The following is a 24,988-nucleotide window of genomic DNA, read 5'->3' on the forward strand; positions in this document are numbered from 1 at the left end:
TGAGCTCAGCAGAGAGGTCTGGAGGACAACTCCCCTGTGGTCTTCCCTGATGACTGCCCCATCAGGCCCGGGTGGGAAGGTGTCCTCCTACAGGTGTGTGCTCCACACTGCCGGGTCAACAGGGAGCCCCTCCTTCTGTGCAGATGTGGCCTCGTGGGTAAGGAGACACACCCTTTGGAGATGGTAGGCCCTACGTCTGCTAGCACAACATCTCATTCTGAAAGACCTGCCCTTTCACACAGTGTCCAGGGCACAGAGGGGGCTGGAGCCATGCTCTGGGGAGACATTGGGGAGAGCAAACTGCCCAGCACATGTGCTGGGCTTCTGCCCCAGCCCCAGTCCTCTGGGCTGATGTCCTGCTCCCAACACTGTGAAATGGAGCCCTCAGAATACAGGCCGAAGCTCTTCAAGGCCTCCCTCTGACCTCATCTGCTATCCCCACCCTGCTGCTCCATTGACTGCGGCCACACTGGCCTCTGGCTGCCCCTCTGACAGGCCAGGCTTGCCCCCACCCACAGGCTTGGGCTTCTGCCCTCCCTGGGGATCCTCTTCCCACATGTCTGAGTGTGGCCGGCTTCTTGATTTTAGGTCTCAGCTCAAACGCCACCTCCAAATAGAAACTCTCTCTCTTTCTCCCTTGGGGATTCACACCCCAGATGGTTTTGAACTCACGTTTGCATGTTTGCTTGTTTGCATCTTGCCCATAAGCTCCAAGTACTGAGACTCTGCTACCTGTGCCTTGCTCTTCATGCCCTGCCCCCTAGCACAGGGTAGCACATGGAAGGCACTAGATAGATATTTATATGAATGAATAAGAAAACGCACATGCTCACTGACATAGGGAGACCCTACACAGCTTTCCCCGGCCATTCAATACCAGCACAATGAGACTAATTCCGAGATGACAGGCACTTTACATGCACGCCTTACTTTAATCCTCCAGCCACCCCCCAAACAGTCACCACGGTGATTCTCATTTTATAGATCAGAAGGTAGGCTCAGGACAGGCAAGCAACTTGCTCAAGGTCTCTAGGCTAAGAAGTCAGAGAGCTGGGGCTCCAGCCTCACTTTGTTCACCCCTGAGGGCTCAAATGCCTCCCTCTCCTGCCTCCCCTGCACACCAGGAGATCAGTCTGCAAGTCTGTGCCCAGACAGCACAGGCAGCAAAGAGCTCTGTGAAAGCCCTGGTTCTAGTCCTTTATCCAGCAAGTATGTGCTGGCCCCTTGCTCTGTGGGTCCCCAGGGCAGAGACACAAACAGCAACTGCAGCTCAGGGACCCAAGTCACAGTCAGCCACACCACCGTGGTCTTCTAGAACATTTTTTAAAAATTAAAGACAATTAAAATTCCTTGGGTTTTGAGGATTTCTCAAAAGTCCTGGGAGGAGGAGGTGGTGTCTGCATTCAGGGGAGACACACGAGGCAGGGAAGGAAAGCCTGGCTGGACGGGAAGCTGGCTAGGTGGGTTTGGAGCCACTTTCTTCCCTAAATTCCAACTCTCCAGCCTTCCAGGCCCAAGGTTTGGACACAGGCTGAGGGCCAGAGGGCACTGGTGCAGGGAAATGTGCCCACTCAGCATTTCATGGCAGGTTTTGGAGTAAAGGCATCAGGCTTCTGCTGAGACACTGGAATTTTGCCTTTGAAGCCTGAAGCCTGTCTTTCTTTCTTTCATTCATTCCTGCCAAACTGCCCATTCTCTCCTCCTCCCACTGCGGGTCCCATTGTCATTCCTGCAGCATTTCAGCCCACTGCAGGAGAAGTGGAGGCTCCCTCTTCCAGATTTCTCTGTCGAATCGCTGGCAAGGACAAAGCCATTAGGAGCAAGATTCGGTAACTAGCTTTTTAATTTCATGGCTGGAGGTTGTCAGGACAGTGTAGAGAATATTGCCAACGATTCGGAGAGCAGCCCATGAATCTGGGGCAGAGCAGGGGAGAACAAGGGAACACTTCAGCTGGGGGTGAGGTGTTGGCAGCCACTTGGATGAGAAAGTTCTCTCCTTCCAAACTTCTTTGGTTCAGATCTGTGTTAATTTAAAAAGATCAATTCAGCAAGTCTTCACCCTTCCTCAATAAAGTATTTCAGATAGCTAAGAAAGAAAAAGAGAAGGGGCCCTCTAGGGATCTATGCCTAGGAGGAAATGAGGATTAGTTGGTCACAGGTTGTTATGAAATGGAGTCATGGAGAGAGAATTGTCCTATTTCCGGTTCATTTTTGTGAACTTGGATTACAGCATAACTCTCCCTCCAGATTATGGCCCCGAGATCAGGATGAAAAGATCTCCATCCCAACCCCAAGCTCTACCACAGCTGTGTGGCTGTGGTTCAGTGGTTCTCCCTCTCTGAACTATGCAAACTGAGAGCGTGGAATGTAGCCGTCCCTAATCTCCTTTCCCACCTCTGTATTTCTCTGCTCTTACCAAGCCCCCCAGGCATCCTTTCATTACCCCAAGGCTGAGATCTCTGGTCTCTTAAGCAGAACCTCAGAGTGGTCTGAACTGAGAGGAATAATCCATGAACCTCCAAGGAGGTGAGTGACATTAGGAAGAGTCTCGAGATGCCATTTTACCCTGTTCCACAAGCCAAGATTTCCCAGCTGCATGTAGTTGTGCAAGTGATGCTTATAATGATAAAGTGGAGAGGGAGTGATCATTCCTAAAAACCTCTCAAACATACTCTTCTTCAGATACATCCCTCACATCCACCCTGAAAGTGAGGTCCCATTTGACAGGTAAGGAAAATGATACTCACATGCCCAATGGCTGACTAAATCTGACCAGATGACTCCTGCCCAGCGCCCTCTGGCTTGCACTGGGCTGCGCTATACAAGAGCAGCCCCTGAGAAGCAAACTGGTAAAGGGGAAAGGAAGTCAGGTGCATCTCGCCAGTTCATTTTCTCCTTGGCAGCCTCTCATTGACTGCTCACTCGAAGGCTCTTAGTCTCAAGCAGCGTGAACAGACTCTGAGTGATTTAAGCTGAAAGGGATTGAAAGGGTCTGGGTTAGCTCACAGAATAGCCCAGAAGCCCTGAGAACTAGGTCCAGGAAATAGTCAAGAAAAAGGGGAGGTCACACAAGTAGAGTCACAGCCAAGACTCTTGCTACAGAACCAGCTCAGCAAAGTTACTGTCACAGCTACTACAAACACAGAGCCCTGGCACTGTAGCTGTGCCACCATCTCAGATGGCCTCAGCCATGTTCCTGAGTTGCAAAGGAGGCTGGAAAATAGTTATCTGGCATTTTCACCACCTATAGGAAGGTTCTGCTTTCTTAAAAGTCTCACAGGATAAGAAATGGCACAGAAATGGAGGAGGGAGACCTGAGTTCCAGTCCTGGTGGAACCACTGGGAACTGGACATTCCTTCAGCAGCACCCAAGGGTTGAAGGAAACCCCTACTTGTAGTGTGGACACTCTCTGATTGCCAAAGCACAACCCACCAGTGAGACACTGGAAGTCGAGGGTCACAGGAGCCAGGAGCTGAGCCCAGCCCCCAAAGCTCAGGTAGGCAGCCCCACTCCTGCCTGTAGGCACTTTCTCCTAAGGAAGATGGGCACTTCGCTGTCACCCAGGCTCCCACTGGAAACTTGTAACTGCCTGATGGTCAGCGGGAGCTAGAATGCCCTGAGTGTCCATGGGCCTCTTGGGCCCACCCTTTGTTTTGGTGGCCCAAGAGATGACAGGCCAGAATGTGTCCCCAGATAGATGTGGTGTAGCAAGGTACCTTGTGCTGGATGATGACTTGGCTGGAGGCTGTGCATTTATGAAGAGAGATAGCTGACTGTGGATCCCTTGAGACACAGAATATCCTCTATGAATAAGAAGGTTGAAAATGCAATTTGCAGTTTGTTTGTTTTTAATATTGCTGAAATGTCGGACCCTCCTCTGATACCTTCCAAATGTCAATCAGTACCAAAGAATCAAGGTGTTGAGTTTCACATGAAAGCTCACAAATTAAAATGAGTATACCAAGGGCAGGAGCAAAGCAGAGGTGGAGAATTGGCAGGAATCACGGAAAGGGGATTAGGCATAGCTTTCTTCCAGGGACTGCCCAAATGCAAGAAGGATGCTCAAAGCACTTCTGTAAAGAAAGGCAAATGCCCACTACACTGGTTAGAACCCCATTTGAATGCCACCTTCTTTGTGATATCCCCAAGGCTTCCTGGAGCTGTGCCCCCTGTACCTTTGTAACCACTCTCATCTTCAGGCAGCACTATCATGACAATTTCCCTCCAGGCTTTGAACTTCTCCAAATTAAGGGCCAAGGCAGAGTCAATACATGCATCTCACCTCTCCTTCCTGCACCCCCCTATACCTAGCAGAGAAGAGAGACTCATTCTTTTAGGTGTCAAGCAAGTGGCTTAGGTCTACTATCTATAATCTAAACTATAAGAAGGTGGTATATATGTGTATAGGAAGAGGTGTCATGAGGAGTAATAGAAATAACAATGATTTAATGAGCATTTACTATGCACGAATTTCCAAGCTAGATATATGTATGATGTTTTATTTATTCACCAAGATATAGATACTTTTTTCTACTCTCTGTTTTTGGGGTAGGGAAACCAAAGCCTATTTGAGATATCAAATAACTTGCCCGAAGTATTCAGTAGCGCTGCTGGGATTTAAACTCAAGCAGTTTGTCTATAGGGCCTGGGATCTAAACCAGAAGGTTACATCATAGATTTGGCCAGAGAAGGCAATAGAAGGAAGTCAGTGGGCAGGCTCTGGCCACATTCTGGAAACTTCCTGCCTTGGTTGTGTCTGGGTGAGGGTAAGGACACAAAGTGGGAAGCTTCAAGCTACTCCCTGTGTGCCCTTGTCCTTGTCCCAGAGGTATATGGATGTCCCAGCATAGCCTGGAATATAGGGCAACCAGGGTGGGGGCGGGCTGAGTGTGGCAGGTTATCGTGAGCCTGGACTGATCAGCCAGGCCACTTAGGGACCACATTAAACAACAGCTACCTGTGCTCTGAAAAAGCTTTCTAATAAACTTAGGATCCATAAATCTCCATGTACATACCTTCTCGCCCCTGCATGGCCTCCTTCCTGTTCAGCAAACCACCTTACCTGAGTCCATTTTCTCTCTAGAATAATCATAGGTAGCAGGGATCTAGAACATAGCACATGCCAGCCATCATGCACATCATTCCCACAGCATCTCTAGGGTGTAGGTTCTGTTATTATCCTCATGTCACACACAAGAAAACTGAGGCTCCATGGAGAGCAAGATGACTCACCAACTCATGGTATCTGGTGGTGAAGTCAGGATTCCACCCCAGGCATCTCTCCAAAGGCCACCATCCCCCTCACACATTATAGAAAGGGGAGCCTAGGCTTTTAGGCACCACACAGGTCAGGTTTGAACTTTGGATTGGATGCCAAGCAAGTGACTTCTCCTCCCTGTCCCTCCGTCTTCTCATCTGTAAAATGGGAGTAAAATCTGCCTGCCTGGGAGAGCCTTTGCCCCAACTAATGGAAGTAGGGACAAGAAACCTCAACCAGGGTCTGGTATGTGGTAGGTGCTTAATCAATTACTTCTCCTCCCCTGGCTGATTCCATCTGCTGTTCTACTTCTCCTACACCCCCAAATCTCTAGGATTTCGGCTGCATTTTCAAATATCTAGCACATGCTGGGACCACATCTGCTCTTAGAAATGGAAGGGACTTCCCTGTGAGTAGCAGCTCAGATGCCTTTGTTTGCCCTCGACAGGGCCTGGCTATAGAAAAATGGCACCTCAGCCACACCCGAGCTGCACCAGATACCCAGAGCCAGGCCTCTCTGTGCCTCTTCCAAACCCTATCAGACCTGGGAGGAGAGAGCACAGGTAGATGTCAGAAGGGCCAATCCCAGGTCCTCACAGTCCAGTGTCCTCAAATTTAGATATTCTTTCCAAATAAGGCTAAACATGAAGTTGCAAGAGAAACATTGGCAGGAGCAAAGAAGATATTTGTCCCACAGCTTTAAACATGTTCCCATGATTACCCTACAGGGCATGAAGCACACATGAATTTATATACATAATAAATATTAATTTTTGCATTATCTTAGAAGTAGCACACTCACATATTGCACCATGATGTGAGGAGGGATTGTTAGATTAAGTATTGACACTTCTCACAGAACACTCTCTGGTCCCCCCGTTTCAACCCCCTTCTTTCACGGACAAGAGACACAAGATCAGAGAGAAGACATCAGCAATGAAGATCATACAGTTTGGTTTCATATTCAAGAGACTTTTTACCAAAGGTAATCCCTTTTAGAGAGAAGAAGGGATCAGCTAAGAGCAAGTATGCAGGAATGGGGGTGGGGGGCAAAGGAGTCATGGGTGAAATAGAGATTAAGCAAATAGCCTCCTGTTCCAAATGTAAATTCGTGGTAGTAATATGTAATTAAGCATTTGCTAAGGATCAGAAATTGTGCTAAAATAGATTGGCAAAATGGCACTTAATCCTCCCCAGTGTCTTGGGAAAACTAAGGTTCAGAGAGGTGATGTAACTTGCCCAGTTGTATCCCCAAAAGCTCATGCATTTGTCCACTTTTTCATATCTGCCTTGGAAAACTATAGATCTCATTTCTTTTTTGGATTTGGGCTTGTGGTTCCTTCTTTTTATAGTCTTTGACACAAAATATTCCAGGAACTAATATGAGCAATTCACTGGGCTCAGGAAAATTGTTACACACAAGTTTTAACACTGTGAAGCAACAACAGGTTGTTACCCAAAGGATACCTGAAAATGAGATTACTGCCTAAACCAAAGCAAAATATTCTGCGCAGATGTTTCCAAATGTTCTGGATTATTAATACAGCAATGGCGCTCCCTGATGACCACTGCTGTGTATTACATGTCTCTTTGCAGGAAAAGCACATTTTGAATGCAATGGAGGCCTTCGTCCCACTCCATTTATAACAATTACGGAAGCAAGGTCATGGGTACAGGCTGCAGCAGCTTCTCACAATTCAGAGTTCCAGCAACCAGGACATGAATTCTTGTGATAGACAGTGAGATTGCCACAGCATGAACCCATCTGCTGCCAGTCTCCAGGATCACTTACCTATTAGGTCAAGATAGGTTCATCTGTCATTTGCTGCTATAACTCTTTCTTTTCTAAAGATTGTGGTGACAAATGACTCCACTCACACACATCTCCATCCCGTGGCTATAGGAAACAGGAAATTATGCATTCACTTTGAGCTAGGTATTGTGCTAAGAGCTGATCACACAGTGATGAACAAGTTGTGGTCCCTACTCTAAACCTTACACTCTAGGAGGGGAAACATGAGTCCAGTTAGCTTATAAATTACTTACTTTCAATTATACTAATTGCTACAAGAATGAGACTTTGACACTGTATAATAGGGAGAGAAGATTACACTAGGCCTGTGCTTCATAAAATTCTTTCCTGAGAAATAACAGTAAGGTGTGATTTGCCAATAATGGAATGGAGGCTGGTCAGAGTGATCAGGGAGCTTGGCAGAGAATGAGCCTGGGGCCGAGGCAGCTTGAACTGTGCTTCTCTTGGAGCTAAAGGTGAGTGATCAACTAAGATGGGGTCGACTAATAGGAATAGACATGAGGTAATCTCAAGGATGCTGAGCTATTAAGCATCTTTGTCATTAATTCAACCATTGAGGGTGATTGAGCTGATGTTCAAAGATGGGTCTAATCTGACACTTGAATATTTTGGGGATTAATTTCAGCTCTTCTGAGTAGTAAACATCAGCACGGAGAGCATCCTGGACCTCTGCCTATTGTGGATCTTCTGAGAAGCCAAGAATGTTGCTGAATTTATTATTTACAGCCTTCTATTGCTTATTTAAGATGAGGAAATAACAATAGCAGACATAATTGCCAGGGTTGGGAGCAGGAGTTGAGCTAATGATGAGCAAACAGACCAGAGGCAACTAGGGGTTCCAATGGTAAATTGTAGTTATTCAAAGAAAATCAGGTTCTAAAGCTTTACCACCTTATGATACCAGCTAGCTCTCAGGATATACTATACTTGAGGTTAAACATGCAAGGTTTGGATTCTAGAAACCTGGATTCAAATTCCACTGTTCTGCCTTTCGGTATGTGATCCCGGTAACAAGCTCTCCTGTATCTCTATTTCTGTATCTATAAAAAGAGGATAATGATAGTACGTGCCTGCTTTTTCTATGCTGTGAAGCAGTATGTGTAAAGTGCATAGCAGGACTCCTGGCATATTCCAATTACACAATATTGGTTTATTATTATTACTATTGACAAGATTTAGTGTTTGGGAGGAAAGCCACACACAGAAGAGAAACTTGAGGGAATTTTTATTTCCTTCTTCACACTTTCTGTCATTTTCCAATTTTCTAAATAAGTATGTATTGCTATTAAAATCAAAAGGGTCAAGGGAACCCACAATTTCTGAATCACAGGCATTTAACTCGTTCACTGTTTCCCAAGTTACTCGGATCACTTTGTTAAAGCAAGTGGGAGTCCATGTTAAAACCACAGATTCCTCGCCCCCAACCCATAAATACTGACTCAAAATCTTTAAGACATAAGCCTGATAATCTACACGTTTAATCAGCTCCGCAGATGATTCTAATAATCTGTGACTTCTCAAGACGCGCTGGTTTAATGTGAGGGCTGTAGGACGTGGGCGGGGAAAGCCTGTGGGCGGGGAAAGCCTGTGGGCGGGGAAAGCCTGCGGGCGGCAATCATCCAAAGGGCCTGCGCCTACAGTTCCCATGCTGCTCCGCGAACTCGCGGCAAGAGCCCGGCACCTCCCGGGAGTTGTAGTTTTCTTTCGCTAGACCTCTACCTATAAAAAGCAGGAGATGGCTGTAGAAAACTCCCTGCCCCACAATGCAAAGGTTAAAGGTGACGCCAAATGGAAAGCGCCTGGAATCCTGCAGGCGGTTTCTGCCGCCTCAACCAGCATCTCAGCTACCTCCGAGGCTGCCTGCTCCGCCTCCGCCGCTGCCACCGCCACCGCCACCACCGCCTCCACCACCGCTACCTCCTCCGCTGCCACCTTGGAGTCCTCCTCCTTCTCCGCCCCTTCCACCACCTCCCAACTCCCCAGGCCCTGTGTCCTGGAGAAGAAGCCGCGTTCGGTCTCACTGGCGGCGGGCCCGGGGCGCAGCCATGGCGGACGGCGGCAGCGGCGGGGGAACCGGCTCGGTGGGCGGCGGTGGTGCTGGCCAGGCTTCGGCTGGGTCAGCGACGGGTGCAGCCGGGGCTGGCGGGAGTGGCGGCCCCATCAACCCGGCCTCGCTGCCTCCTGGCGACCCGCAGCTCATCGCTCTCATCGTAGAGCAGCTCAAGAGCCGAGGCCTGTTTGACAGCTTCCGCCGGGACTGCCTGGCCGACGTGGACACCAAGGTAGCTGAGGCCACCTGGGCCAAGGGGAGCAGGGCGAGGCGTTGAGGCCGCTAATGTTGCAGCTTTGATTTTCCGAAGCCGAGAGCAAAACAAAAGATAGTTGAAAAATCTCAGCAATTAAGTATTACACCGCTTGGGGCAGTACAGAGAGCGTTCTAAGGGATGCACACGTGGGTTCCAGTCCCTGCCTGATCACTTATTAGTTGTGATTTTAGCTCAGTTACCTTTCTGAAATTGGAAATTCAATAGATTTTAGAACCTAGACCCTAGATTTCCTTTAAGCCCCTCTGTAACAAATAAACTTCAATATGTTAACGATTGAGAATATTCACCACTTAGGAGCTGATGTTAAACAGAATGGTTTAAATACGCAGTGGTCAACATGTTTATAGCTATCTGTTCCTTCCTTTTCTCTAACCCAGTATGCAGTAGGATTAAGATAAGTTATAGAAACCGCACCCTTAGTTCGAATGAGAGGGATTTGGTGCCTGTTTGAGATTCTAACGCCTTAGCGCAATCCCCCCAGTAAAATCGTAGTTCACTTTACCTCCTTGTTAAGGTGGTAAGGGCTGTGATTGTAGAGATAGGAGGTTGTGGACTGACTGGTCTTTTTCAGAGTAGGGGTTTCTCAGAATTTTTTTTTTATGGAATGCTTTTGCTTACCTCACAGTGAAATTGTGAGTATAAGACAGTAAATCTTAAGATAGGGCAAGACCTAGTCTGTTTATTCACTGAGCATTTATTGGCCTTACAGTTGCCAAGCAATTTGGATACAGAAACAAGTAAGTCACTACTCTATCCTCTAGGAGTGCTGTCCTTGTAACAGTATTTAATTTTCTTTAAGAGTCTCAGATGACAGAGCTTTTGTCTTTCTCAGGCTAAGTTCTTCCGTTGGCTTTCTTTTTTTTTTTTTTGAGACAGAGTTTCACTTTATCACCCTCCGTAGAGTGCTGTGACGTCATAGCTCACAGCAACCTCAAACTCTTGGACTCAAGCAACTCTTGCCTCAGCCTCCAAAGTAGCTGGCACTACAGGCTCCCGCCACAATGCCTGGCTGTTTTTTTAGGAGACGAGGTCTGGCTCTGGCTCTCGCTCATGTTGGTCTTGAACCTGTGAGCTCCGGCAGCCGGCCTGCCTTGGCCACCCAAAAGCTAAGATTATAGGCATGAGCCACCATGCCTGGCCCATTTGTATTTCTTATATTCTAGTAGGTTTTGTGTGGCTTAATCAATGTTTATGATTTTTAAAACAAAACTACAGTATTTCTCCCTTATCCATGGTTTTGCTGTCCAAGACTTCAGTTACCCAACTATTGCAGCATTGAGGTGCTTGTATTGAAGTAATCTTTATTTTTCTTCACAGTGGCTCCCAAGTACAAGAGTAGTGATGCTGGTAATTCAGATATGCCAAAGAGAAGCTGTAAAGTGCTTCCTTAAAAAAACGAAAGTTCTCTAGGAAAGAAAAAACTGATCTGCTGACATTAGTAAGAACAAATTTTCTATCCATGAAGTTATGAAAAGGGGGCAAAAATGTGGGTTCAGGGTTTGGTACTTTCTAGAGCTGTAGGCATCAACTGGGGGGGTAGAACATATCCCCCAAAGGATAAGCGGGGGACTGTAACATGGAACAGCTGCTGAGGGTGAGTGTTTGGAGCCTTTCGCATGAATAGCTCCTTAGCTCAGCAGTTCTCAGGTGGGTCGTGACCCACAGGAACTGCGTTAAGGACCACTGCATTAGGAAGGTTGAGAACCACTGCCTTAGCTATTCTGATAGTTGCTAGGTTGTCTTTATTCTTGAAGATGGTGCGTTTTAGGCTATATCTTACCTGAGACCTTTTGTTGCTTCCAGTGGTTCTCAAAGTGTAGTCCTTCAGTTAACAACATCAGCACCTGAGAGCTTGTTAGAAATGCACATTCTTGGGCCCCTCCCCAGACTACTAAAGTATTTAGGAGAAATGGAACTGCAGTGCATTCAATACCAAATAAGTAGACCAGATAGGTGACTAGGTGGGAAGGGTGGATAGTACAGTAAAACATTATGGGTAGGCTCATTCAGTCTTTTGACTTCTCAAGTTGAAGGTATTGTTCACTATTGTCTGAATTTGTTAAGGTTCAGTGGTGGTGTTCACTGCCCTTTGTCCTTTTTCAGTAAACAATTTCTGTCATGTCAAACCAGGTGAGTTATTTTTAGTATTAGAAAGTATAGTATCAAGATTCATAATTACAAGTGACAAATCTGATGGAAAGAGGAGAATCTGGAATCCAGGGGAGGACTGAATGAACAAACTGCCAGAGGGTAGAGGTGAATTTAGATCCAGATATTCCCCACTGGTGCTGTATCTTTCATCTTTGTTTATGACTGTTTTACCATCACTGCAGAGCGGGGTCATCCATTTGGTTCCTAGTTCCTCTTGATTACATGACAGCTTCCTTTAGAAAGAGACCATCAGCTCTAGTTTAGAAAATCTCAGGGAATGTCTGCATTGTCTTAGCATGGCTCAGGTACCCATCCCTGTGACTAGGAGAACATGGTACCCTCTGTCCTACCCTTCTAAAGAAGGGAAGAGAGTTTCCAGGCAGATGGCATATAGTGTCTTTGAATTTTACTCCTCACCGACCCTGTCTCCAAGTTTAGTGGAGAGTGTTTGTTAGTCTGCTCTTGGCCTTTTGGAAGAGGTCCACTCAAGGAGTTGAGGCCTGTTGTCAATTTTATTTCTAACTGTTAGCAAACTTTGCCAAAGTAATGCTGCATAACCACATCTCAGTGGCTTATACGCTCTTGTTCTCATGTTGATGGGTCCGTAGGTCAACCAAAGTTTAGCTCATCTAGATAGGTTATAGCTGGGTTGCTCGGCTGGGTGCATGTGTACCCAGCATAGGGGCAGGTGCTACCCATGACATGCCCTCATAGAGGGTAACCAGAGCACAAGAATCAAACCAGGTAGCACAACATTTAGGGCCTTTTGTCGCTAACACACCACTGGCCAGAGAAAATTCCACTGCTAACTCAGTGTCCCTGAGGTGGGAAGTATCTTGGGCCCGCAGGGGGAGCGGGAGAGCGAGAGTGGACCAAAGTGCTGACCAGCAGCCCACGCTGTTATACCTAGTTTGCCGAAGAGCAACTGAGAGCACCACAAGGTCTGAGGGTCTCAGGACATGCATGCTGCCCTGGGTTCACCGGTTACTCTAATGTGGTCACCTGATCCTAGCTGGGTCTGGAACAATTGAAACCAATGAAGTGCCTCTCAGCTCTCTTCGGGACTTACCTGTTGCTTCCCCAGGGCCTTTCACTGTGTTCCCATGAGCTTTGACCACATTCTGGGGTGGCCCTTCCTTTTAATGCAGGGGGCTTGCCTGAGACCTTGTTTGTTGCTGAAAACACCCCTGTGAGGTAAGTAGAGCAGTAATACTTCAGTTTTTCAGATGGAAAGAACAGGCTCAGACAGTAGACAGTGGGTGGTTTGTTGAAAGTCAGTGAGTGATGAAGCCAGGGCTAGAAGCCAGTTCCTTTAATTCAGAAACAGCCTAAGTCTAACTTTGGCTTTGCCACATACTAGCCACATGAGCAAGTTGTTTATTTTTTCTAAGCCTAAAATTCTGATCTCTTAAATGGGAATAGGAGAACGCTAATAAGACCTCTCTCAAAGTTACTTGAAAAGAAGATGGAATAATGTAAGTAAAGTGTCTGGCATTGTGCCTACTTTCCATAAAATGGGCACTCCTGTTAGCAATTTGTGACTGCCATGTTGCCTGGGGATCTTCAGAGTTACAAGAGAAGTGTATTTAGACTTGAAAATAACCCATTTCTGTGAAAAGCAGTGTTCTGAGTGTGTTGTACAACTTTGCATATAACTTCTGACCTTGCCTCCTCTTTTTAATATTCTAGCCAGCTTATCAAAACCTGAGGCAGAAAGTGGATAATTTTGTGTCAACACATCTGGACAAGCAGGAATGGAATCCTACAATGAACAAAAACCAGTTGAGAAATGGTCTGAGGCAGAGTGTGGTTCAGTAAGTAAGCAGCACTTAGAGTTTTTGAAAAGGCAGTAATCACAAGTAAGATGCATGAGAGGCTGATCTAAGTCACTGTTTAGTCAAGATTGATGATACCTTATGTCAGCTATCACATGAAGTTGCTGCAGTCTGCTCTTCACAGCTATGCATGAAGTTGCTGCAGTCTGCTCTTCTATTAAAATTAAGGTCAAAGGGCTTGACACCCATAGCACAGTGATTATGGCGCCAGCCACATACACTGAAGCTGGCGGGTTCAAACACGGCCTGCACCAGCTGGACAACAATGACAACTGCAACAACAACAAAAAAACAATAGCCAGGTGTTGTGGTGGGTGCCTGTGGTCCCAGCTGCTTGGGAGGCTGAAGCAAGAGAATCGCTTGAGCCCAAGAGTTTGAGGTTGCTGTGACACCATGGCACTCTACCAAGGGCAACATAATGAGACTGTATCTCAAAAAAAAAAAAAAAAATTAAGGTCGAAGTATGCTAAAGACTCAATTATAATTCCAGTTTATCCAGCCTGTGTCGGCCTCCTGTGTGCATGTCTCTAGTAGGGGCTGAAAGACACTCCAAATTGTGAGACAGGTTTCCTGCCCTTGAAGTCTCAGTGCAGTCTGAACATACCTGTGAGTTTTACACTAACGTATCATTGTTTGGATCTTGGGCAAGAAGAGCGCTGGATTTTTCTCCTCACAAGGGATTGAGAGTTAAGTGTTGGAGTCCACCATTGCTACCACCTCTAAAGTGTAGTGGCAGCTTTCAGTAAGGCATAGTCTTATTAAAGTATTGTCCTTCACGGTAACAAACTGAGCCTTAGTTAAAAGGTGCTAGGGATAGCTTATCTAAGTGAGACAGAGGTGGGTCGTGGAATCTGGTCTTGGCATTCCTGCCATAACAGTTAATAGAAATGGGAACAGATTGGTGATTGGCTGCAGCTAGGCATGGAGGGGCGGGTGAGTTGACTTGAAAGAACTTGTGATGGTGCAGTCGAGTGTCTCCCTTGGTGTAGTGCTTGCATGAAGCAATTTATGTGATGTTTGGAGCTACACGCGGACACAAATGAGTGCAGGTATAATGGAAATCTGAATAAGGTCTAGAGTGTACCAGTGACATTTTCCTAGTTTTGACATTGTACTATACTTACTCAAGTTGCTGACTTTAGGAGTGGGTGGAGACAGGGTACGTGGAGCTCTCTCTATATAATTTTTTTGCAACTTGCTATGAATCTATAGTGATTTCAAAACTAAAAAGTTTTTAAAAATAGAAGAAGATTTTTACTAACTAGCTAGCACTTTTAATGTGGCTGAGCATTAGGAAATTAGCATGATATCAAAAGATGCCCATGACCTTGTCATCCTGGAATCAGCAGAGACAGGAGCTGACCCTTACTGAGCTACTATTTATAACACATTTGGCACTCGTCCTCACAAAAAGCCAGTTGTACAGCTAAAGTACTCAATTAGATAAATTTACCCTCCCTTCTAAAGAACTAGCATATTAAGAGAGTAAATCAAAACACTGAATATTTTGAAATTAAGGAAAGCTGCCATCAGTGTTAGGAAATGAAGGCTGTCACCATTGCTGTTAATTCCATGAGCACTGATGTCATTCTAGAGGTAAGCACCTGGCACCTTGGATTTGATTTAGAATGTATTTGACCTGAAAACATGAATTTGGCTTTAATTCTGGGGCATTCTCCATGGTGGTTGCTAACATTTTGAATCTGAGCCAAACTCCAGCAGCTCTTTGACATGTAGACTTGCTACTTGCCCCTAGAGCGCTGTCTCCAGATGAGACACTGCGGGCCTGCAGAGCATTGGCTCACTGGCCCAGCTGCTATGACCCTGTGCTCCACCTGGAGGGCTTAACAAAAAGTCAGCCTCTACTGGAGAACAGCACTATGACTAATAAGTAATTTAATTATATAATATTTGTTCATTTCATCACCCATTTTAGGCTCCTGACAAGATTTCACATTACCCTTGGATGCTTTTAAAAATCTCCAGGAAAGTGAGCTATACTCTACTTCATTTAGGTGGCTTAGAAATTCACACTTCTTGAGGCTAGAAGTCTGACAATAGGCACCAGCATCGTGAGGTTCAGGTAGGGGCCCTCTTCCAGGCTGCAAGCTGCCAACTGCTATTTTTTTGAGATAAAGTCTCACTCTGTCGCTCACAGTAGAGTGCAATAGTGTTGCTCAAAGCGACCTCCAGCTCTTGGGCTTAGGTGATTTCTCTGACCTCAGCCTCCTGAGTAGCTGGGACTACAGGCGCCCACTGCAACGCCAGGCTATTTTTTTGTTGCAGTTTGGCAGGGGCCGGGTTTGAACCCTCCACCCTCGGCATATGGGACTGGCGCCCTGCCGACTGAGCCACAGGTCCGCCCACTGCCAACTGCTTTTTCTCTTGTGGAGGACAGAGAACTAGCTAGCTTTCTGGGTCCCTTTTGAAAGGGCATAAATGCCATTCATGAAGCCTCTACCCTTATGACCTGGAGGGGGACACAGACATTCCATAATATCAGGCTTTTCCATCAATAAAGACCCCTGTGAATCTGATTCAGGAAGTGGTTTGGTGAAAGTGGAAAGGTACTAGCTTGTGACTGAAAGGTGGTTTCCCTTCCTCACTAACCTGCAGCCTGGTGCTGGACTTTGAGGGCAGATACTACCCAGCGCACAGTCTGCCTGCAGATCTGCCCTTCAGGACCGAGGTGGGGCTGTGTTACTTCTCGGCTTCTGTCTGGAAGCTGTTAGTTACTCTGCCACTGGGAAGTGCTTTACACGCCAGTCCACTTCCCTAGGTCAGGGCCTGTTTCTCTTGCTTATGTATTGCCTTTGCTGTGCCCTGGCAGGTGAATTGCCCAGTTACTGCCCAACCTATTTTTACCTAAGCAAAGGCTTAAATAGCCTGAGAATTCTCAAGTCTAAAGGAAAATAGTAAAACTTGCCTACATGCTTGTGATGATGATGTAGTATTTTACTCCTTTAAAGAAGAACATTTGAATTTGAACCTGTAGGGGCTATTTTCCAAACTCTTCAAAAGTGATTTATTGGTGCGTGTAGCTCAGTGGCTAAGGCGCCAGCCCCATACACTGGAGCTGACAGGTTCGAATCCAGCCTGGGACTGCCAAACAACAATGACAACTACAACCAAAAATAGCCAGGCGTTGTGGCAGACGGCTGTAGTCCCAGCTACTTGGGAGGCTGAAACAAGAGAATTACTTAAGTGCAAGAGTTTGAGGTTGCTATGAGCTGTGATGCCACAGCACTCTACCAAGGGTGACAAAGTGAGACTCTGTCTCAAAAAAAAGTGATTTGTTTCCTGTTATCATAAACTATATTTTGCTATATTTTGATTTTTGCACTACTTCAAAAATAATTTAGGGGTGTGATTTAGCCCAGTAGGAGCTTAGAACCGGTTTGTTTCTTGTCTGTCTCCTTTTTGCCTCCAAGTTGTCTATGATGTGGTACAGGTTTGGCCACAGCTGAAGGCAATATTGAGTTACTGGTGATGTAAAAAGCCCTGACTGGTGTGCCTTGTGTAAGGTTTGAGGATTAGTAACCAAGTTGCGGCTGGAGGCTATTTCGGCTTTGCCTGTTAAGAGAATATAAGTTGAAGCAATCAGAATCAGATTCAAGGCTTGCCGACTTTGACAGTAGATTAAGATTTTCAGCTCTACTGTTATCAAGTTCATTCTTGCCATGTTGCCACTTGTTCTTTGGGGGTAGTCTGCTTGGTCCTGTGTGGGTCCTTTGTATGAAGATGAGGCGGTAGTGGATTAAATAGTAAATTAGAAATAAGAGAGCTGGTTGTGGATTGCTCCTCAAAGGTGACAAAAGCTTGAACTCTGGCACGTGGTTGCCCTCTGGAAGAATTCCCTAGATGGGCTGTAGCTTTGGCCAGTGACCATTTCCTGGGCTCCCACATGATGCTGGTTGGGGTAAAGATGAATCCCAGGGGAACTAAATAACAAAATGATATGTTTCTCTCCACAAGGTCAGGGATGTTGGAAGCTGGAGTAGACAGGATTATTTCTCAGGTGGTGGATCCAAAACTAAACCACATCTTCAGGCCACAAATAGAGCGAGCAATTCATGAGTTCCTGGCAGCCCAGAAAAAAGCAGCAGTGCCAGCACCCCCTCCAGAGCCTGAAGGCCAGGACCCTGCAGCTCCGTCCCAGGACACTTCCTAAGGTCTGGTATCCGGTCTTTTGTTCAGGAGCACACCTTTGACTTGTAGAGATGTAAAATGGTGAGGAAAGCTATAAGTGGAGTCGTTCAGAAAGTATTTCCTGCAGATGTACCTCACCTCCTCTGAGGATTCATCTTTTAGTGAGAACTAATGAGTAGCACTTTTTTGTCAGTGAATCTGTGATTTTTCTGTGCCACCAGAGCTAAACATTGATGCTATTGTAAGCCATGAATTGATGCTTCATTAGAAACCAACTGAGATAATGGTCTGCACAAGGGCAATTCAAGTCAAAGTCTGGTTTGTTTTAATTGTTTAAATGATCTCTCCCCTGGACATGCATTAACTTGGGTCTGCAATTTTAATATAAAATCAAGCAGTGCATTCTAAAGTGTTATCCTAAATGGGATTCAGGGTCTGCTTTGGACTCTGCTGGATTTCCATGTACTTAGAAGGGATATGTTTGCTACTATCAGTTTCCTTAGTATTCTTCTGTTATGAACACTCTTTTTTTTTATTAAGTTTCGAACTAAATTTAAAAAGCTATAGATGTACAAAATGTGCTTTTGCAGGTTTTGGGAGATGTTAGTCACCATGAGCAATGATTAAGTTAGCAGTGCGCTCCTAGCCATCGTTGGTGGCCATTGGGTGTGCCTCCTGCCTCCTTTCTGCTCTTAATGTTCTCTTCTAAGATTCTTTGAGACATCTGTTATTCTTAGTAAATCAGTAAGTAAGGTGAGTTGGGCCATATGAGTATCAGGGAGCAAACGTTCTCATGCACGAGAACATGGGCTCATGTGGGGTTCTCAAGAGGGGTGATCTTTCTATGCCTCTGGGGAGAGGACCTCGAGTTCTTTATGGAGTGGAAAACATTCTAAGTCTTTCTGGTTTAATTGTAAATTCTTTTAGGAACATAAAGTTAAGTGAGTATAGTTCCTATCAAAAGAACTAAATGGTTCTTATCAAAAGAACTATTATGATATGATTATCTTCTCTTTTTAGAATATTCCCGACACATTTTGAAAGTGCCATTTAATCAATGGTGAAGAAGTGGATTCAGTTACGTAAGAGTACAACTTCAGAATGAAGATAGGTCAAGGTCATCAGTGATGGCAAGATTTAAGCCTTGACCGTGGGCAGTGTACAGATTGAATGATGAGGAACAAGTATGGCAGTGGGGAAGTTGACTGTGTTGCCCTGTCATTGTGCTGCCGTTTGAGCCGCCTGTCCAAGGGTGTGACACCTGTAGACACTACAGAGAGAAACACTACAGCAACCCCTTCAGGGATATAAGACTGAAGCAGCCTTTTATACTTGAACATGGAGACTGTGCATGGACTTCAGGGTTTGTGCTCTGAGATAAATGAGCTACGGTGAAAGATCCCAAAGATAATTTCAGAGAACAATGACAGGTTAGCTGGGAAGCAGGTGTTTGACGACGCTTATTTGATGTTATTTCTCAGAGTTGCAAACTAGAAGGTACAAGCCACTAGCGTCAGATAGCTTTAAAGTTGTTGTGACTTTCTTGTACATGAATCTTCTGGCCTATTTCCTTTCCCTTGTAAGAGGTGACAAAACTTGGAACCCTGGGATATGTGTGGAAGCTCAGACATTGCAGTGAGGAGAAACAGTTGCAGGTTCTCTGTCCAGGGCTGCTTCCTGTTCTGCAAGGGCTAGTGAGTCTTTGTATTTGTTAGAATGGTCAATAAATGGTGTGAAGTTTTATAATAAAATCATTTGATACCCTTTCTCTGAAGCTTCAACTGAACCTTAGACCCCATATTTGTGAAAGGAGACCTTTATCTCCTGCCTGTATGCCATTCCTGTGCACTGCAGTGATTTAGTGGTGGTGAAGATTTAGGTACAACTTGAAACTGCTCTCTCCCCAAAGCTGATAGATATAGCTAGATGGGGGCAGGTAGAGCCTTCTCTGAAGCATCAGGTCACCACTCTCTAGTTGAGGGCAATCTGTTACATCCATGTTTCTCAAGCTTTGAATATCACCTGGGGGTCTTAGGAAAATGCATATTCTGATTGAGAAGTTTAGGGCGGGAGGCTGCTGAGTTTCTAACAAGCTTCCAGGTGATTCTTCTGGGCCTCTGAACATATTTTGTATAGCAATCCCTGGATAACGTTGAAGGTTACTTCAAACCGAGTCTGGTTCTTAGTTGAGCCTATTACTGGATATTGCTAGTTTGATGGATTTTAACCAATTCATTTGGTTTCCTGTTAAAATGAATGTTCAACTTCCACTTTTACCATAAGTACCCCTAAATCAGGACTGTACTACCATATTCAGCAAGATGTTCTGGCAACATGTGCCCTCATTTTTAAGCAAGTTGGCAGCACATTCAGGGCAAGTGGCAATTGATATCTGAAGTGCTGGGGGCAGGATCCAGTAAGACTGTGGAACTGACAGTGACCAACTGAAGAAATACAAAGTTAGAAAGGAGGAGAAAGAAAGAGATGAGATGCACAGAATAGAATTTTCAAAGGTGGGAACTCAGGACCACCGCCTACTGGTGGAGTTCGGGCCGTGGCCCCAGTGTCATTTCCACTCAGCTTTTATTGAAGGCTGTTTGCTCAGTAGTCAAAGGGTAAGTTGAGAAAAGGAACAAAGAAACACCAGCAGTTTCTCTGAGCGAGCATATCCGCTCCTCTTGTTTCTGTAATTACTAACTTTAAGGGTCTGAGCAGTCTTGAGAGATCTGGAACCTGCGCCTGGTGTGGGGGCAGCCTCGGTCTGAAGTCACACACACAGACCCCTAGGGAGGTGTTAATCCCCGCTAGTGCACCGTGGAGTAAAAGGCCACTGGCCTCAATCTCCTCTGAAGAATCAGTGGGAGAGGAATTTTCCTCTCATCACCACCACAGAGGGTCTTCCTCTGTGATAAGGGATAGAAGCCCTCTGAACCCATATTGCAGGTCTGGAGCTGTTCCCTTGATCTCTGCCCCAGCCAAATACAAATCTCCACAATGGGTATTTGCTTTGACTGTTTACTGGGCAGGAAATGGCCTAGTTATCATCTTTCCAGGCTTTGCCACAGCATCTTCTGTGGCCATTATTTCTTCAGAGTGTTCCCAGACCCAGCAGGGGTGTTAGCTGTATCCCCAATAGCCAGAGCTCTAGGTAAGCAGGAAACTTGCTCAGATAAGAAATTTAGCAGTGGCTGGTTTAAAGGTAAACTAGCTGACTTTCCTTTTTTCCGCCTTACTCAGCTTGCTTTTTAATTTTTCCCTTTTCTGGAGGTGTTTTCCCTTGGCCAGAGTGGGGTCTTCGGTCCCCATTCTTCCTGCATGAAGTGTGGTCTGTTTCTATCTGGTGGGTGCAATTCCATTTCCAGCTGGAATAGATTGCTGGCCTCAAGTACAGTTCACCTGGAGAAGGGGCCATCCAGTGCTCTCCACTAGGAGGCAGACATGAGTGGCTGTTCAGCATCTGCATTTGGACCGGGTGACTTAGAAGCACCTGCATGTAAGTTAAACCTAAGCGTTCAAAAGCGGTAAGCAGTCCTGAAGATGGGTTTGCTAAAGCAGCTCAGAACATGACTTGGGACTCTGGAGGAGGCTTTCTTTGGCACTTAAAGATTGAGAGGTGCCTGTGGGGACCCAGCAAAGGTGAGGGCCTGACAAGTGTCTGAGACTGGCACTGAGGTTTGGGTTTGAAAGTTGTGTCTGGGAGAGCCAGGCAGGGAGGCTGAGGAGTGAGCACAGACAGAAGAGCTATACAGACAGACTTTTGTCCACTCTGTATGTCACACCTGACCATCACCTTACCTGTGGGGGACCCAGGAGGTCAGCTTTTATGGTGGTGGTACTGGGGATGGGCCTGGCTCAAGGTCACATGGTAATAATCACCTATCTACTCAAATTGGTCCCACTACTGGGACCTAGACAGTCCTTATGACCTCAGTCTCCAAACTGCCATTTGCCATCCTTCCTGAAACACTGCTCTCATCCTCATCAGGTCTCTTCCTCATTCACAAACCTTTGTATTTATTTTTCAGACAGGGTCTGTGTCTGTTGCTGGAGCCAGAATCATCATAGCTCACAGCAACCTCAAACTCCTGGGCTCAAATGATCCTCCTGACTCAGCCACCTGAGTAGCTGGGACAGCAGTTACCCACCACGATGCCCAGCTAAATTTTCTATTTTTTGTAGAGACGAGTCTTGCTGTGTTACTCAGGATAGTCTTGAGCTCATGGCTTCAAGTGATTCTCCCACCTCAGTCATCCTGTGTGCTGAGGTCATTGTCATGAGCCACTATGTGCAGCCTTAAGAACCTTTTAAAGGAAGAAGTAAATGAGCAGGGGCCTACCACGTGGCAGACATTTTCTTACACAGGAGTTCATTTAATTTTCATGCTCCTGTTCGGATTGATTCTGTATGTGTGGATGAGGAAGCTGAGACTTAAGGAGAGGGGAAATAGCTTGTTCCTTATGCAACTGTTAAATCAGGGAGCAAAGATTGGAACCCAAGCCTCTCTAAATTCAAAGCCCATGCTGTCCCCTCTCCCTTTGTTGGTTAGCCTCCCTATTACTTACGTTTAAACTTGTTCACCCTTCATTCCAAAAGTAGGCCAAAATCAAATCAACTTGACCTCCTACATCTCAGTGTGCGCTCTTAGTTCTGGCCAGCCCTGCTCCCCTCAGCAAATGATGACACAGGCAGAGTGTGCAAACTGGACAGGCTGGTCTGCTCTGCCCTGTAGGCACATTCCCTCGGCCGTGGGGTAGCACTTGTCATTGTTTAGTTTTTAGTTGCCAGTGTTTTAAAAACAGGGAGATACACAGTTCAGGCTTCTGATGAAAAGTGTCAGGTCTGGCCACACTTTTTGTATAATCTCACTGGGTATTAACCAGCAAGGGCTACGTAAGACTCAGCCCCATAGACAACATGTTGGACACACAGATGCCACTGGCTGCTACACGCTGTCATTCTGCTGGCCCCTGTGGAAATTCAAGTTGAGGATACTTCCTCTACAGTATCACTGTCCTTTGATTCTTTAAAGTTACTCAAAAAACTTCAGCTATGGGGCCAGATCTTTTAGATTTCGATAAAGACTTCGATAGTCATAGTCATGGAGACTAGGATTTCAGCTACATGAGTTGGGTTCTAGAATCTTTGAGATTGGAATGGAGCCTCAAGTCCCCTCTCTAACATCCCCCTCGGTGTCTAGATTAAACCCCTAGGGTATGAGTGAAAGTGGCAGGTGCAGACAGCATGTAAAGGTGGGTGCAAGGCACAGTTGGATCCAGGCCCATAGAGGTAACACACGGTGTTCTCAGCTCAGACTAACCGAAGGGGGCAGTTGGTTCAGGGCTGACATCAGAAAAGGGCTTGCCTGTGTAGCCTCATAAATGCTGCCTAAAATAATATAGAGCACTAGATTTGGGATGGTAGAAGTTAAGCAGTCGTCATAGAGGCTGAATGTGGCAGTTTATCAGCATTCATAAGAAAATATCATTCAGGTCTCTATAAAGGTGATTCTCCACCGAGCAGGAGTTGTGAGACTTAGCAGGCCTTAATGTGATGTCATCCTCACAGCAATCCAGTGGGCTCATGGAGGATGCTGGGTCAAGGCTCGGGATTTGAATCCTGACTGCAGCTTATGCTCTGGGCCTGCATTAGTCATGATAGCTTTAGGTCTACCCTGCAGCAAGTGATCAAAAAATACCAAAATCTCAGCAGCCTGACAGGATCCATGTCCTCATATGTACGTAATGGCCGAGATCCCGGCAGTGGTGCAGGGCAGCTGTCCTTCACACGGCAACTTACCATACTGGCTGCTTCCACCTTCCTGCCCGATCCTCCGAATCCAAGATCTCTGTGACCAGAGCACAGTACAGGAAGAGCACACAGAAAGGTTTCACGTGAGGAGTGAAATGATTTGGCCTGGAAGTGATATTGTCACTTTGACTCCACATTAGTCAGGCATGTGGCTTCACCTCACTGCCAGGGGGCAGAGAGGTCCAATCCATTCACGTGCCTAGAGGGAGGGGAGAATCAAATACAGGTGAGCACTAGACGTGTCTTTCAGCATGCCCCCTGACTACATGTCTACAATGTCACAAAGAGGGGCTGACAGTGCCGTCCAGTCACTGCATCCAAGCCAAAGTTGAGAGGTTAGGCAGCTCCTTTGTTACAGCCAAGAACTGAAAACAAATCTGCCGAATATCCCACCTAGCATGCAACAAGGATAACTGGACAGGACAAGAATGGAAAACACTGCAGTCCCTGGCACCGCACTTCTGAAATCCCACTGGGGGCTGCTGTGAGGCCGCTCACTCAGCCCAGGTGTGACAGATGTTCCTTGTTAGGACTGGCTTCCATTCTCCGGGAAGGGCCTCCAGCTTCCCCCTCTGCCAGATTCTTCCATTTCCATTATCCTTCTTTTCCATCCTCCTCTCTGGACACACCCAAACGAGGTGTTCGTGGATCTGTTCTCCTTGGAGGCTGTACAGCTTTCACAATCAACACCCTGCCTTTTGGAAACTAATGACCCAAGGATCTTTTATGAGATCCTCATGAACCTGGGTTCATGAGTTTTTGTTTTGTTTTTGTCAGAATGAGTTTCTAAAATGCAGTAGAAATTTGATATGATTGGTTCCAACGGGCAACCCGGGCCAGAAGCCAGGCTCTCAGTTCTCTTTGGCACTCACTTCTCAAACTTGTATTTCTTTGCGTCCTTACTCTCAGGCCTCTCTTTAAATTTAAACCTTGACTCTGTGGGGCCTAAGTACAAAAAAAAACCTTACTATTTTTCCCTGAGCCATTTTGTTCCACTGAAAAGTTTGCGGGGGCACCACAGCCTTTTTGTTTGTTTTTGAGACAGGGACAGAATCTCACTCTGTCACACAGACTGGAGTGTGGTGACTCTCCCAATCTCAAGCAATCCTGGCTCAGCTTCTCAAGTAGCTAGGGCTGCAGGTGTCTGCCATCTCACTCAGTTAATTTTTTTTTTTTTTTTTTTTTGTACAGACAAGTTCTCACTATGCTGCCCAGGCTGGTCTCACACTCCTGACCTCAAACCATCTTGGCTCATATGCTTGTTCTGATTGTTGCATCAAGGGTTTGCTACACAGCATTCTCCACGTTTGTTGCCTGTTGTTTAGGGCCGAGTCAGTTTACTTATCCAACATTACAAGTCCTCAAATATCTGGACTGTCCTCTTAATTTCTGCTGACAAACAAAACTTTTACCTGAGTTCATTTTATAAAAGACCTTGCCACGTACCATCAATGGCAACCACACATACTATTAACATTCTGTTTTCTGACCTCTTCCTTTATAAGCCACAAGTTCATTAGGTACGTGATCTGCCCCAAGTTACCGCTGTGTGACACTCCTTTTACCTATATTGATGTATTTACCTTTTTGCGGCTTGCAACTAACATGCCCTGATCAACCCTCTAATGACATTTAACTGATTTCCCC

The 24,988-nt window shown here is 46.0% G+C and overlaps 1 protein-coding gene across 1 annotated transcript; it reads left to right on the forward strand.

The window, feature by feature from the left end:
* The first annotated feature begins 8,888 nt into the window (after positions 1-8,888).
* Positions 8,889-19,463, forward strand: BOD1 (biorientation of chromosomes in cell division 1). The gene is made up of 4 exons (XM_003781932.3): positions 8,889-9,353; positions 13,239-13,363; positions 17,360-17,556; positions 18,554-19,463. Exons 1-3 carry the CDS (start codon positions 9,117-9,119, stop codon positions 17,553-17,555), a joined length of 558 nt encoding a protein of 185 aa, XP_003781980.1. The 5' UTR covers positions 8,889-9,116; the 3' UTR covers position 17,556; positions 18,554-19,463.
* The last annotated feature ends 5,525 nt before the right edge of the window (positions 19,464-24,988 follow it).

Source organism: Otolemur garnettii, unplaced genomic scaffold (genome assembly GCF_000181295.1).
Source record: "Otolemur garnettii isolate 467f Iridium unplaced genomic scaffold, OtoGar3 scaffold00003, whole genome shotgun sequence".
Classification (NCBI taxonomy): domain Eukaryota; kingdom Metazoa; phylum Chordata; class Mammalia; order Primates; family Galagidae; genus Otolemur; species Otolemur garnettii.